The 12519-nt window shown below is 40.4% G+C and overlaps 1 protein-coding gene and 1 long non-coding RNA gene across 3 annotated transcripts; both read left to right on the top strand.

Annotated features, from left to right (window-relative positions):
* Positions 1-961: 961 nt before the first annotated feature.
* On the top strand, positions 962-2917 carry LOC144388850 (uncharacterized). The gene is made up of 4 exons (XR_013453113.1): positions 962-1103; positions 1989-2065; positions 2148-2306; positions 2381-2917. It is a non-coding gene; the product is annotated as an uncharacterized LOC144388850 (long non-coding RNA).
* An 871-nt stretch (positions 2918-3788) lies between these two features.
* LOC120833535 (sorting nexin-4) lies at positions 3789-11840 on the top strand. Of its 2 annotated transcripts, none has more exons than XM_040200676.2 (14): positions 3789-3953; positions 4569-4693; positions 6376-6517; positions 6713-6862; positions 7090-7137; positions 7280-7335; positions 7596-7668; positions 7929-7990; positions 8340-8405; positions 8587-8676; positions 9317-9416; positions 9585-9730; positions 10185-10299; positions 10461-11840. In XM_040200676.2, the coding sequence occupies exons 1-14, from the start codon at positions 3864-3866 to the stop codon at positions 10506-10508; spliced, it is 1311 nt and encodes a 436-aa protein (XP_040056610.1). In that variant the 5' UTR covers positions 3789-3863; the 3' UTR covers positions 10509-11840. The 2 variants fall into 2 exon arrangements, with proteins under 2 accessions (XP_040056610.1, XP_040056611.1); XM_040200677.2 differs by having other exon boundaries at positions 3798-3903.
* Positions 11841-12519: the final 679 nt, after the last annotated feature.

The following is a 12519-nucleotide window of genomic DNA, read 5'->3' as shown; positions in this document are numbered from 1 at the left end:
CCATCTTCAAAAAGAGGAAGAGGATGAAACTTGGATTATACATTTGCTAAATGTACTCTTTACTTCCTGTTATCCACTTCTTTCCTTCATGTCAATTACTTATTTTCTATCTTTATATTGTAGTTTCATATTTTATTTATGTTCAAACATTTATCACCGTTAATTTAATATTTAATATACAGGATTATTTCTGAATAAAGTTGCTTTTGCAGGTTCCTCTTTCTTTGGACACATCCGCTATTTTCAGTGGGAATGTTTTAAAAAATGTGTGTTGTATGTTGACTGGAATGGCAATAAATCACTTAGTAAGATTTGGAACCTAGTGGAGAAGTGTCTGTTCTCTGTGATATTGAAGAATCTAAAAGAGGCCAACAGTGGAGTTTGCACTGGACTACTAGTGTAGCAACGCTTCAAGGACAAACCACTGTTTGAATACAAGGTCACAGTTCATGGTGAGTCTAATAATAATACAGTTTAGTCCTTTTTATTCGCCCAAATAATGGTTTTGTCCCAGGGACCAAAGATGAAAAGCATCCATTACAACATACTCACATGAATATAAATAAGTACTTTAAAGAGGTGCACGTCCTCTGGCTCACATCCACTTGTGGTGTCCAGAGTTTGTAGATCTCACGATACCGGCATGCGCAGCCACCAGGTTCTATTTAGCACCTGCAGGACCATTATGGAGCAACATGCAGTAGCTGAAGTAACTCATCTTAAAGGGATTAATCATTTAAAGAATATAGTGGTAATACCAATTAGACAGTCTTTTAAAGAAGCTTGCAGAATAAGTTTAAATGAATAATTGTACTTTGTTACTTAGATGAACTTTTATGTGTAAATGAGCCTCCTTGACAAAGGGCAGAACTCAATCTCTCTTTACAGGTTCAGATCTCAAGCAGTCAGACAGCTCAGAGAGGAAGTTCAAAAGGAGTCTGATGACGAGCAGCTGTGTGCAAACGCCTCCGAGCTTCTTTAAATAAGAGGCCAGCTGTTAGTTTATTGTGGAGCAGAACGCAGGTTGTTGCAGCGTCTGGTCGAAGACTCCGTCATGTCTCTCTTTGTGATTCTCGCCCTGCTCGTCTGCATTGAGGCTCAAGGTAAGAAACCCACACAGCAGAGAGGTCTTTATTCTATATATTATATAGTATTAGTAATAATAGATACATAATATTTATATATGCATGTATACATGTCACACATCCAAGGAGAAGGAGTGACTCTGAAAACCTTGAGGGGAACTTAATACAAAACCTAAACTTCTTTTATATCTTTTTTAAATGACCGACATGTTTTAGACTTTTTAAAGTTTAAAAGTAAAAAAATTCTGCTTATTAATAAAACTCAACAATTATTTTTGCAAAGAATATATTTTTTCTTTTCAACACTGAGAATTAAAGACAAATCAGTACAACAATTTAAGAGATTTAAAAAAAAATGTGCCAAAATCTTATTAGTATGCTAAAATAAATGTAGCTTTATGAAGCCTTTACAATACATACACAACATGTTTGTCCAAAACAACTCACATTTTCTTATATGAACACATAAAGAAGCAGAAGAGAAAAGGATCAAAGCTAGTGAACATTCACACAAGCTTTACTCGTGTTACTCCTTCAGTCTGCAGTCTGGGGAAACAAATACTTTTTGTCTGATTTTATAAATACATTCACGACACCGGAATGATAAATTGCGTGTGTACAAGATGAAAGAAAGTCCCCAGGTTTTCTTTTGAAATGGAAATTAAACAAATAAAAACGTAAAAACAATTGTTCCACCTCCTTAGTCAGAGTCCTCTGTCCTGGGTGAGACATTTAAAGAGACTTCTTGCACCCATTGAGAGGTCATGATGAGCTGAAGGTGTGTGAACCGGTGGTTCAATGTGTATGAAATAAAGTCTATGGATGGAGTAACATTCAGCAATGAATGATTCATCATATATTGTGTGTAATGTTTATTGTATCATGTGTCTACTGTTTTTACAGAGCCCATTGTGACGCCTTTGTTTGTGCAGAAGGGACATGATCTGCTCCTGAAGTTTGATGCTGATCTTCCTGAGCAGGTTTTATTTGTTGACTGGAAATTCAATAGAACAGTCACTTTAGTAAGACTTGCTGCTAGTGGAAAAGCATTTGTCTTAACAGGGTCTGTAGACGCTCCGCAGGGAAGGTTTGAGTTTCCTGAGAAAAGATTCTTTTTGATATTGATGAATCTACAAGAGGCCGACAGTGGGGTTTATTCTGCTGTAGCAGCAACGCTTCAAGGGGACAAAGCACTAGTTGAATACCAGGTCAAAGTCCAAGGTGAGTCTGTAAACATTTCACTGATAAAGACTTTCTGCCGCCATGTTTCATAAAAACTGCACCCCCCCTCCCAGGACCAGTATCTCCAGTTGAACTGACTGACGTGGACCGAGTGGACTCCAACAGCTCAGTCACCTTTTAAACCCTTGATGATGTTCCACTGACTCCCAGCTGGTGGCAGCAACACACCAGGAGAAGAAAAGAGGCAGACGACCACAACGCAGCAAAACATGGACGCAAACAATTTAGAATTTAAAGTATTAACAAATTCAGCTTTGCAGATATTTCCTGGTGAAGTTGATTATACACAATATATCATACACACAAGACCATTTAAATATATGTTTTAATTTTTCTCATTTTGGTGGATGTCATCTTGAAGAAAATGACAAATAAATCTGTTTATGTATAATCAAGACTAACTATATCTAAGTAATTAACCTTAAGTACAATCATAAAAAAATATACTTTGCATCCTTGTCTGCTTGCATGTATGGTATTTACTTGTACACAATTCTGTTCAGCAGGTTTTGTTTTGTGTGGAAACTTAGAACTTGTTAAAGCTTCATACTTATCTTGCGTTTCAGTGATTAAAAGGTCACGTGTTCCTCTCTGGTGTACTGTCAGTTTTTACCAAAGAATCAATATGTGCTGTTATTATAGTAAAGACACTTGATATAAAATACAAAATATATACTGGAAAATATATTTTTTAAATTCTCTATTACAGTTGAAAAATATTTTATTCATTTTTTTGTCTAAAAAATAAAATGATATAACAGAAGCAGCCTGCATCATGCAGCTTAAATCTCACCAATGAGGTGAGGCCTCATAAGTCTAAAGTGTAACTGATCAAAATGAAAAGTGACATAAAGGCTCAAACGAGGTACCACAGCTGAGGCTTCCGGCAGAGACAACAACATATTTCTCACTTTTTCTACATTGATCTTAAATGTAAAAGACACAGCGGACAATGACAGAGATGACAGGACAAGGCAGGAAGTGAAGCTAACCCAGGAACACAAGAGGTAGGAAACTACAAAATAAAACAGGAAATGAACCCAAACCGTGACAGAAAGCACGTCACACTGCAGCATGAGCCATGAATAAAGCCTCTATATATTTAACATCATGTAGATACAGATCTCCATGGATTAATATGAATATGGACATAATAGAGATTCATTTGAGGATGGTTAAGTGTATTTACAAAACAATGTTTTGTAATATCACAGTGGGTTCACGAATCCAGCATGGAAACTTCCAAAACCATCATTTGATTTATGCACATTTCTGAACAATAATCTTAATCCCAAGCATTTTAAAATAATGGTTGTTGTGCTGAATTGAAAATATACCATAAATGTACCATTGTTACATTTAACCGTATTGTTGCAATTTTACATTTAATCATACAGTCAAATATTATAAGACCACCATTCGTTTAGTGAACCTTAAGCACAACGTCTGAACTGCGCATGCGTGAAGTGAACGCTCGGCTCAGCTGACAACAGCAGCCCCCCCCCTCCCCTCCTCCCCCCCGGCAGCCAGACGGCGATGGCAGACTCCGGACGTATCGATGAAGTCGCAGTGATCGGTAACACCGACGTAACTTCAACCGAATCCGAGAACAACATTATAAACACGGTCGTACTTTTTAAAATGTTCTGGGTCAAACTTATTTTTTATTATTTTTTTTAGCTTAAAAGCCAGATGTGACGCTGAGCGACAGGCCGAGCGCGCTGTTAGCTCAGCTGACGTTACGTGGAGTGCAAGTTAAGCTGTTGGTGGTTCGCAGCTAGCTAACGTTACTCTCTTTGAAACGCTGCTGTTAACGGGGCCTCAAAGCCGAATTCAGCTCACTTTATAGCCCCACAAAGTGGCAAAGCGAGCTGCTAGCAGCAACGCTAGGTCATTTGAAGCTAACTTTATAAACTTCTTGCTCTTAGCTTATAAAGCTAAGCCTCAAATTAGCTCTTAAGTTAACCAGGGAACAATTTGTCATGCAAATCCATAATTAGTTATTGTGGTTTCTAGTGAGAAGCGATAATTCCCGGAAACATAAGCAACCTTTTTTAGTATTTAGTGGTGGTTGTATCGCCTTATGACACCGCGTCATATGTTTTTTAAAGAATGGTGATAACCGTAAATCATCCCGCATCAGTTCATCTGTTTCCATAGTTGTCAGCGTGTTTGGAACATAATATAAAATATTATTTCCATTCCAGCTTTGCTTACGCAGTATTTGTTTCTTCTGTGTAGATGGTGGAAAGAGGTACGAGTCTGTTGAAAAAAATGGAGATAAATGTGGCGGAGGCCGAGAAGAGAACCGGGAAGAACACGGTGAACATGCAGGAAACGTACACGGTTTACCTCATAGAAATACGGTGGGTCACGAACTGCTGTGTGTCTTGATGCGAACAAGCAGAGTAGCCGACACTTCAGTAATAACAGCACAAAAGAAAAAGGTGTTTTTATCTTGGACGGTGTTATTTTGTTGTGTAAAAGGGGACTTTGTGTATAGAGTGGGATTTATAAGTCAGCAGGAAAACTCTTTGCCATCTTGGGAACACATCTGTGCATCTTTGGATATCCTAATATTTGACTTGCTTTAAGAGACACACACCTATTATGCTTTTAATCTCGTTAAGGGAGTCCAGGGGGCTATTGCACGAAACTAGGATAAGGGATTAAGATTCATCTTTTATTAACCTGCATTACTTGCATCACTATTGCTGTCACCAGTTTGATTGCAGTTGTTTAGATCAGTGGTCCCCAACCTGTTTTGCCTCACGGACCGTTTTCATGTCAGACAATATTTCGCGGACCGGTCAAGAAGGTCCGGCAGATAACAAACACGTGAAACTAACTGGGGGGTGTTAGTAGTCGTTGCAGGCGGGCGGACCGACCGGCCGACGTTGGGGGGTGTCCTCTGGTCTGCACCATGATGCCCATTTCTAAACCACGTTTTGGATGAGAAAGCACTGATATTGAGACGTGCTTTAAGACGTGAGAGGATGTTTCGGGACAGATCAGACCAGGGCGAAGCCGTCTCACCATCACACAGTGTGTTTGATGTGCAGTACAGAATGTAGCATGTATGAAGAAGGCAGTTTCTGCAGGTGGAACACAGTCAGTCAGTAGCTGCCCCACCCTCAATCCTTTCCATCGCAAGCCTTCCTTGGTTTAAAACAAGGGCCAATTCCTCTGCTGGTCTGAAAACTGGTGCTGGTGGCCCCTTCTTCTTAGATAAAGCCTGCAAAATGTTGCAGGCTGGTTTTTATTTTATCTTGACCTGTTGCCAGGATCTTTTTTGTCCAGTCTGGTTTGTTCTGTATGAACATTAATTGTATATTTGACACGGCTTATTGAGAACTTTCCTAGTAGGTAGATTTTTTAAAATCCTTCCGCATTCAGTCAGTCTACGATTGTCTGCCAGGCTTTTCTCTGTTTAATTACAGCTGCTGTTTTCCCTTTATTTGCATAGTAAATGCTTCACTTCCTCATACGTTTCCATAATTTGTTGCTGCTCAGCGAGTTACAAATATGCCGCGCGCGTCTTCTCCATTTCTGCATCAGTAAATCTGTGATGGATACCGTGGTCTACTTAAGAAAGCCGTGAACGTGCACTTATCCCAGCTATGTACACCTGGGTTGACTTGTCCCCCTTCTCATCCCGACTCGGCAAACGTGCAACCGATTAAGCCGCGATGAGCCGATCACACTAAGTCAAGCTAGTTATCCTGGATTTCTTTATTGTGCTTTTGTGCAATACCCCCCTGATCAATGAGCAGAATTGCTTTCTTTCATTCACTACCTTGTCAAAATGTGACTTCATTATTATTACACCGACATTTAAAGGTCTTATAATTCGAGCTAAGTAGCTTTTGTCCTCTGGTTCATAGTCGTTTAAAAGGTATTCCCAATGCCTCTAACAAGATTTGTTTTCCAGTTCCCTACTGAGTAAAAGCCAGATGTAATTATGTTGCTCATTCTGTGTTTTGAAATGGCTTTGAAGAAGAACAGTAGCCCATTTCTACGGTATTTATTCCCATTCCTCTGCCTGCAGGCCAGCTGAAACCGTTCCAGAGGGGGAGACTCCCACCGCACCTGACACTTTGTGGAGACGCTACAGTGATTTTGAGTTGCTCAGGACATACCTCCTGGTCACCCACCCCTACATCATCGTCCCTCCGCTACCAGAGAAAAGGGTGAGTCGCATGTTCTGCGGGTGGAAGGACAGTTGATTTAATCAAAAAATAAAACCTAAGGAAGGACTTTTACTGATAAAACTTCATGTGTAGTTTATTAATGAGACGAATCCCTTTATTTGTTCTCCCTTTCCCCTGGTAGTGGATGTGCTCTTTTTCTTTTCAGTTGGAATTCACAGCTCTATTTTTTTGCAGGCAGAGTTTGTGTGGCACAAACTGGCAGCTGACAACCTCGACCCAGACTTTGTTGAGCGAAGGAGAGTCGGCCTGGAGAACTTCCTGCTACGGGTTGCATCGCATCCCGTCCTTTCCAACGACAAAATCTTCTTCCTCTTCCTGACCGAGGTAGACGCGAGCCTCACTCCGCATTATGTCCCATTCAGTCCTTCTGCCACACGTACGCAGACATGCTTACTCTGCCACGCTCAGTCAAAAAGGGGGCAGAGAACGGTTCTTCTAATTGAAATGACTACACCTGGTTGATTCTCCCAAGCTTTGGAATCCTTTTGTCTTTCTTGTCACACCTTTTTAACTGAACCTTTGCCGTCATCTTGTCAATCCCGGGTGCTCAGGAGAAAGGTTGGAGGGAGGCGGTTTTGGAGACCGGTTTCCAAGACAAGGTATGAAGTTAATTGTAGTTTGTCTGCTTCGGGTTGCTGTCGGTGTTGTTTTATGATGGGCTTCATTATATCAAAAAGCCACTCATGTGCGCCGTATGCAAAATAAAACCCTGTTAACGTGTTTAACTCTATTCCCCACCAGGTTGACTCCAGAATAAAGTCTCTGAGTGCCATGTACAGAGTCAAGAACCCTGACAAGTAGGTGAAAAACCGACTTCGCTGGTTTGCCTCTAAAAACACAAAGCATAGGGGATTCATACAAAGCGGGACATTTGGTCAAATTTCTGGATCATCTGGAAATAGATTTCTAAAGAAAGTAGGAATCCAAGTTCCCCTGGTGGCATAACAGGTAGGAAGGAGTAAGATAATTAGTTAGTTTCTTGTCACACAATAGAGAAACCGTGCTCAGATGGAGTTAAACACTGTTTGACTTGGGATCCTTGTGTTGTGTTCTGCAGGCGATTCACAGAACTGAAACTCTACAGCGATGAACTGAACTCGGTCATCTCTCAGTTACTGAGGGTGCGGGCGGTGAGTTTGACATGTGCAAAAGGCGCACACACAAACACAAAATATATATTCTGTCTTTTCTAGCTTTTTTCTTTTTGCATACTGTCATGTTATTCTGCTAACCCCTGAGAAAAATTTAAATTCTTCATTTTTACTTTTTCTTTTTTTCAATTCCAAGTAGCTCACTGTGTGAGTTCTATTCTATGAGCACTACACTACCAGTGTTATTTATTCTAACCACATAATAATAATTTCTTTTATTGTTTTGTTCTTTTTACTAGAAAGTAGCGGACAGGCTGTATGGCGTTTACAAGGTCCACGGTAACTACGGCAGAGTATTCAGGTAAAGATCACCTGTTATGTTCTTGCTGCCTTTCTACATTAAGTCGTAGTTTCGGCCTAAATGAGGGAACTGCGTTTATAAAAAGTAAAGAAAAGGAAACGGATGTCCACTTCCGCTACATGAAGCGTGCATACTGATGACTCGTGCGTTAAAGGGGGTCTCAAGGTGGTTCCTCCAGTCCCCGTTTCCTTTTTGTTTTCTGCATTTTAGCTGAAATTGTATGTTTTGAGATGGTTTAGTAAATAAAATAAAGCTGTAAACGTTCATGAGAAAAGCGTGCAAATCGCTCTCCAGGCTGTATGGGCTGGACGGAGAGTTGCAGAATTACACCCTAATGTTGTGTCTCCAGCGAGTGGAGCGCTATTGAAAAAGAGATGGGGGATGGACTACAGAGTGCGGGACACCACATGGACACGTAAGTGGAATAAAGTTTCACCTCAACTACTGCTCCCTCTCACACACTCAATCGCAGCTTACGCCTAAATGTGTTTACTAAAGCAGTTCTAGACAAGTTGTTGAACCACCAAATTGAACACATTCTGAAACGGTGCTTTATTTTTCGCTTTGGTTCACCTTTGGATGTGACGTGTGCACAGGTATGCCGCATCAATAGATGACATTCTAGAGGAAGAAGAGCACTACGCAGACCAACTGAAAGAATACCTGTTCTACACTGATGCTGTCAGGTAAGTGTGTGTGTTTAAAGAAGAGGGGGAGAGAGAGACCAGTCAAAAGGAGGTCAGTCAAGCTGCTCAATGGTAATATTAGGTCATTTAGCAAATGCTCTCACTGGTTTCAATAGACCATCAGAAGAGACTACAAAATCGGCACACTTTTCTACCATTTGGTTTGAAGACATATCGTATGTGCTCAAGATGTGTCATACATCAGCCACATGTAGCTAACTGCCCGTGGAACAGAATACCCCTCCTCCTGGTTCAGGGTCTGTAGCTGTAGACACACAATCTTGTCTTTTTTTTTTTTAAGCTTTTCTAGGGGACAGATTTTCTAAATGTCAACACTGACTTTTTGTGATGCCCCCTCAATGTTTTCATTGTTCTTTCTATTCCAAACACATTTACATGTAACTGCGCGAATGCAAATGTTTTATTATATTAAATTATAGTATACGTAAACCATCTTTCAGCAGAGCCCTGCAAAGTGCAGACCTGTAGTTATCAACAAGAGCTTCTTAATTCAAAAAACATCTCTTCTGTCTTAGTCATTTGTTGTGTTGAAGTATCTGTTTTGTGTAATCTTTGTATCAAAATGCATTAATCCAATTTTGAAAATATGTCAATTTCTGAGTGTGTTTTGTGAATTCAGGTCAGTGTGTAGGAAGCATGAGCTGATCCAGTATGAGTTGGAGATGGTGGCTCAGGACCTCATCCATAAGAAACAACAGAAAGAGGATCTGACCACTGGGGTGAGGTCCTCACACGCTCGTCTATCATCTCTCACTTTCTCCCACACCAGGAATGTTCTCTATAATGACTGCATCAAATAAACACTGCATGACAAGTGAGATCAATGAACAAATTGGTATTTTTGATGAAAACTCAACGTGTGTGTGTGTGTGTGTGTGTGTTTGCAGACGGTACGCGTCTTCTCTCTGAAGGGGATGACCAGTAAACTGTTCGGCCAAGAGAGCCAGGAGCAGAGGGAGAGCAGGTTGGCCGCCCTGGATCAGAGTATCCGTGAAGGAGAGGAAACGCTCAAGGAAAAGAACACAGAGTGCCAGTAAGCTCCTCCCTCTCTTTTGTCTACCATGAAATACACAATCTCATCTCTCTTTTATTAGACACACGATCTGCCCTTATTCTATATTGTTATTGTTTCACAGGGTGGTGTGCATGGTTACACAAAAATATGTTTGCAACCAATGAAAGTGAAATTGAAAACCGTTAACAACAAAGAATTGTAAGCGTAGGTCAGAAACCTGAACTAGTTCACTTGATTTTGTGTGAATTAAACTTTGAGCGAGCTCTTGTGGAGTGTGAACCTGCACACCACCTGTAACACAAAGTCATGGATGGAGTTGCTCCCTAAAGTCAGAGTGTCGAACTACGGTATTAAGTGTGATTTTAAAAGACATCAGCCGTATTACTCGGTAATCATAAAAGCACCACATTTTGTCCCTCTCCAATGACAAAGTGACTGAGATTGGCGCGTGTCTCTGTGATTGTGCCTTCAGAGAGTTTGTGCGAACGGCCTGCGAAGACATTGAACGTTTCAAGGAACAGAAGGACAGAGACTTGCGCGAAGCACTAATTAGCTATGCCATCATGCAGATCAGCATGTGTAAGAAGGTAAGGGGCTCTTCTCCACAATGTATTTGTCTTTTTTTAAGTAAGGGACTTCATCACACTGGCAGGACTGTTGTGGTGTTGGTTCTTTAGCAGTTTGCTCTAAATCCCCTTTCCTTGTCACCCTAAAGCACACTTGTCAACTTGTACTTTGTCTCTCTCAGGGAATCCAGGTGTGGTCCAACGCCAAGGAGTGTTTCAACAAAATGTGAGCCACCGTCCAGCTAATAACTCTTACACAATCGGCAAACCGTTAAACTACAGTATTACGGAAACTGTCCATGGGATCCAAGAATACTGAGCTCACTTGGTTTCCTGAGTTGTATGATTCTGTCTCGGAAAAAAACAAGAGTTATTTAGTGGACCCACGTCTTTTTTTAAGTCCAAGTGTCTTCAACAGCACCGTACCCATGGCCATTTCATCATGTAGCTCTCCTACTACAAATGACCCACACTTCTAATACCCTTCCCTCCTTCCTTGCACCGATCATGCATCCTTATGCACTTATGCATGATAGTTGCCTATTGGGAAAAGCATTGCTGTGCAGTATATTTCAGTTACACTCCCCTTCCCAAATGTAGCAGGCCTGGACAATGACATCAAAGGGCAGGTTTTTGGGGAATCTGTGCGAGAGCTGTTGCCAGCAATTATTTCCAGAAGAATCTTTCTACCACTACTTCTTCCCTGTCTCAAATAAGAGGTTTATGATCTTGAAAGACTATTAAATAAAAGTAGAGTGGAGGTTTATCGAAACTAAGAAATCCTATTTTAAGGAAAAGAAACACGGACCACTCCCTTTTCTTCTGAAGTCAGTCTTAATGCTGTCATTAATTAATAGCTGACCAAACCGCTTCTAACCAAGTACTAGTCTGTATAGTGGAGAGCACAGCAGCGAGCCATGAGTAATAATAAAGTCACGAAAGCCTCACAAGGTTTCGATTACAGCTGAGACTCTTTTTCTGAACCTACTAAATGGAGACTTTCTTTTTTTTTCTTTCTTCTTTTTCTTGGGACATAATCATTGCATCTGATGTACTAAGTGCAACCATAAGTGCCTGACAGACAAGTTCTTGTTGCTTTCAAGCGTTATAGCCTTAATATGAACATCAGTCTCGTGAAACACTTTGTGCCCACTGTCCATCCACCTCGCCTCTTTTTCTGATGTTAATGTATTGCACTAAATAAAAGACGTGAGTTTCAGACAAGCCTCAGATCGATATTGATGAAACAATACTGACCAAAGAGTGGACATCTCTTTTGTTGGATCTTCAAATTGTTGCTTAATACATGTAATTACCCAATGATGTCGAACTTTTGCTGCCTTAATATGATGTCCACCTGAGCAGGAAGGAAACGGGCCTGTAAAAGTCGTGCAGGGGTACTTTCCTAAGCCTGCCGTCTGATAATCAGTTTACTGAAATGATGCCAAATTAAAGCTTTATGTTTTTTGTTTTTTTTTAATAAACTTGTCAATTGAGATTGTTTTCAAGTTTATGTAATCATTGTGCTAAAACACTAATAAACATATTTTGCTTTTTTAAAACTATTTTCATTGCATTTTTGTAAAAAAGACATTTAAATTAAAGCTTGGACAACATGAAACACTGTTGGTTTCACAAATATACAGATGAGAGAAGCAATTCTTTCAAGGTCGGGAACTTGGTTAAGGAAGTTGAATTTTAATGAGAATATTCTAAAAAGCCAAACCACTGATTCATCAGTGTCATTCTCCACTTAGTGTGGGAGTCAGGTGGGTGTGTGTTGACTCATGGATGCCTGTCAAGTCCCATCACGCATAAATTATGATATCACACAGGCATTTTCTTCCGTTTAGCTCCCTGACACGGGAACTATGCCACGATGTCTTCAGTTGCGGGTACGTGCATTAACGCCTAATATGATCCAGTGGAGACAAATACATGTTTTCAGCAACAAAACACTATTAAGAGTGTTCTTCAGTAATGCTTTTGATCCAGGGTCTGCTCTGAGGTCTTTCCCTTCGAATGTCATGCAAATAAAAAAAGTAAGGTGCAATTTATTAATCATGTTATAAGACAAAGGAACATGGACTGCTCCCTTCTGCTTTTCCTGAAATCTGTTTTGTGCACAGTAGCTATTTGAACCTAATTGCTTTAACTTGTCAAAAAAGGCCCTTTCAAAATGAGACACCGCTCGGACGAGCGAGACAAAGCCTGGGAGGTTTTTCTTCAAATCTGAATTAG

The sequence above is a fragment of the Gasterosteus aculeatus genome, chromosome 16, assembly GCF_964276395.1.
Source record: "Gasterosteus aculeatus chromosome 16, fGasAcu3.hap1.1, whole genome shotgun sequence".
NCBI classification, from domain to species: Eukaryota; Metazoa; Chordata; class Actinopteri; order Perciformes; family Gasterosteidae; genus Gasterosteus; species Gasterosteus aculeatus.
Note: the sequence above shows the minus strand (reverse complement) of the source record. Positions and strands in the feature narration are given on the sequence as shown.

Excerpts from the sequence above, each read along its gene's own strand:
- LOC120833535 (XM_040200676.2), top strand. The coding sequence starts at position 3,864 with ATGGCAGACTCCGGACGTATCGATGAAGTCGCAGTGATCGGTAACACC. Across the intron at positions 4,694-6,375 it reads GTTTACCTCATAGAAATACG|GCCAGCTGAAACCGTTCCAG; the intron begins GTGGGTCACGAA and ends CTCTGCCTGCAG. Across the intron at positions 9,731-10,184 it reads GAAAAGAACACAGAGTGCCA|AGAGTTTGTGCGAACGGCCT; the intron begins GTAAGCTCCTCC and ends TTGTGCCTTCAG.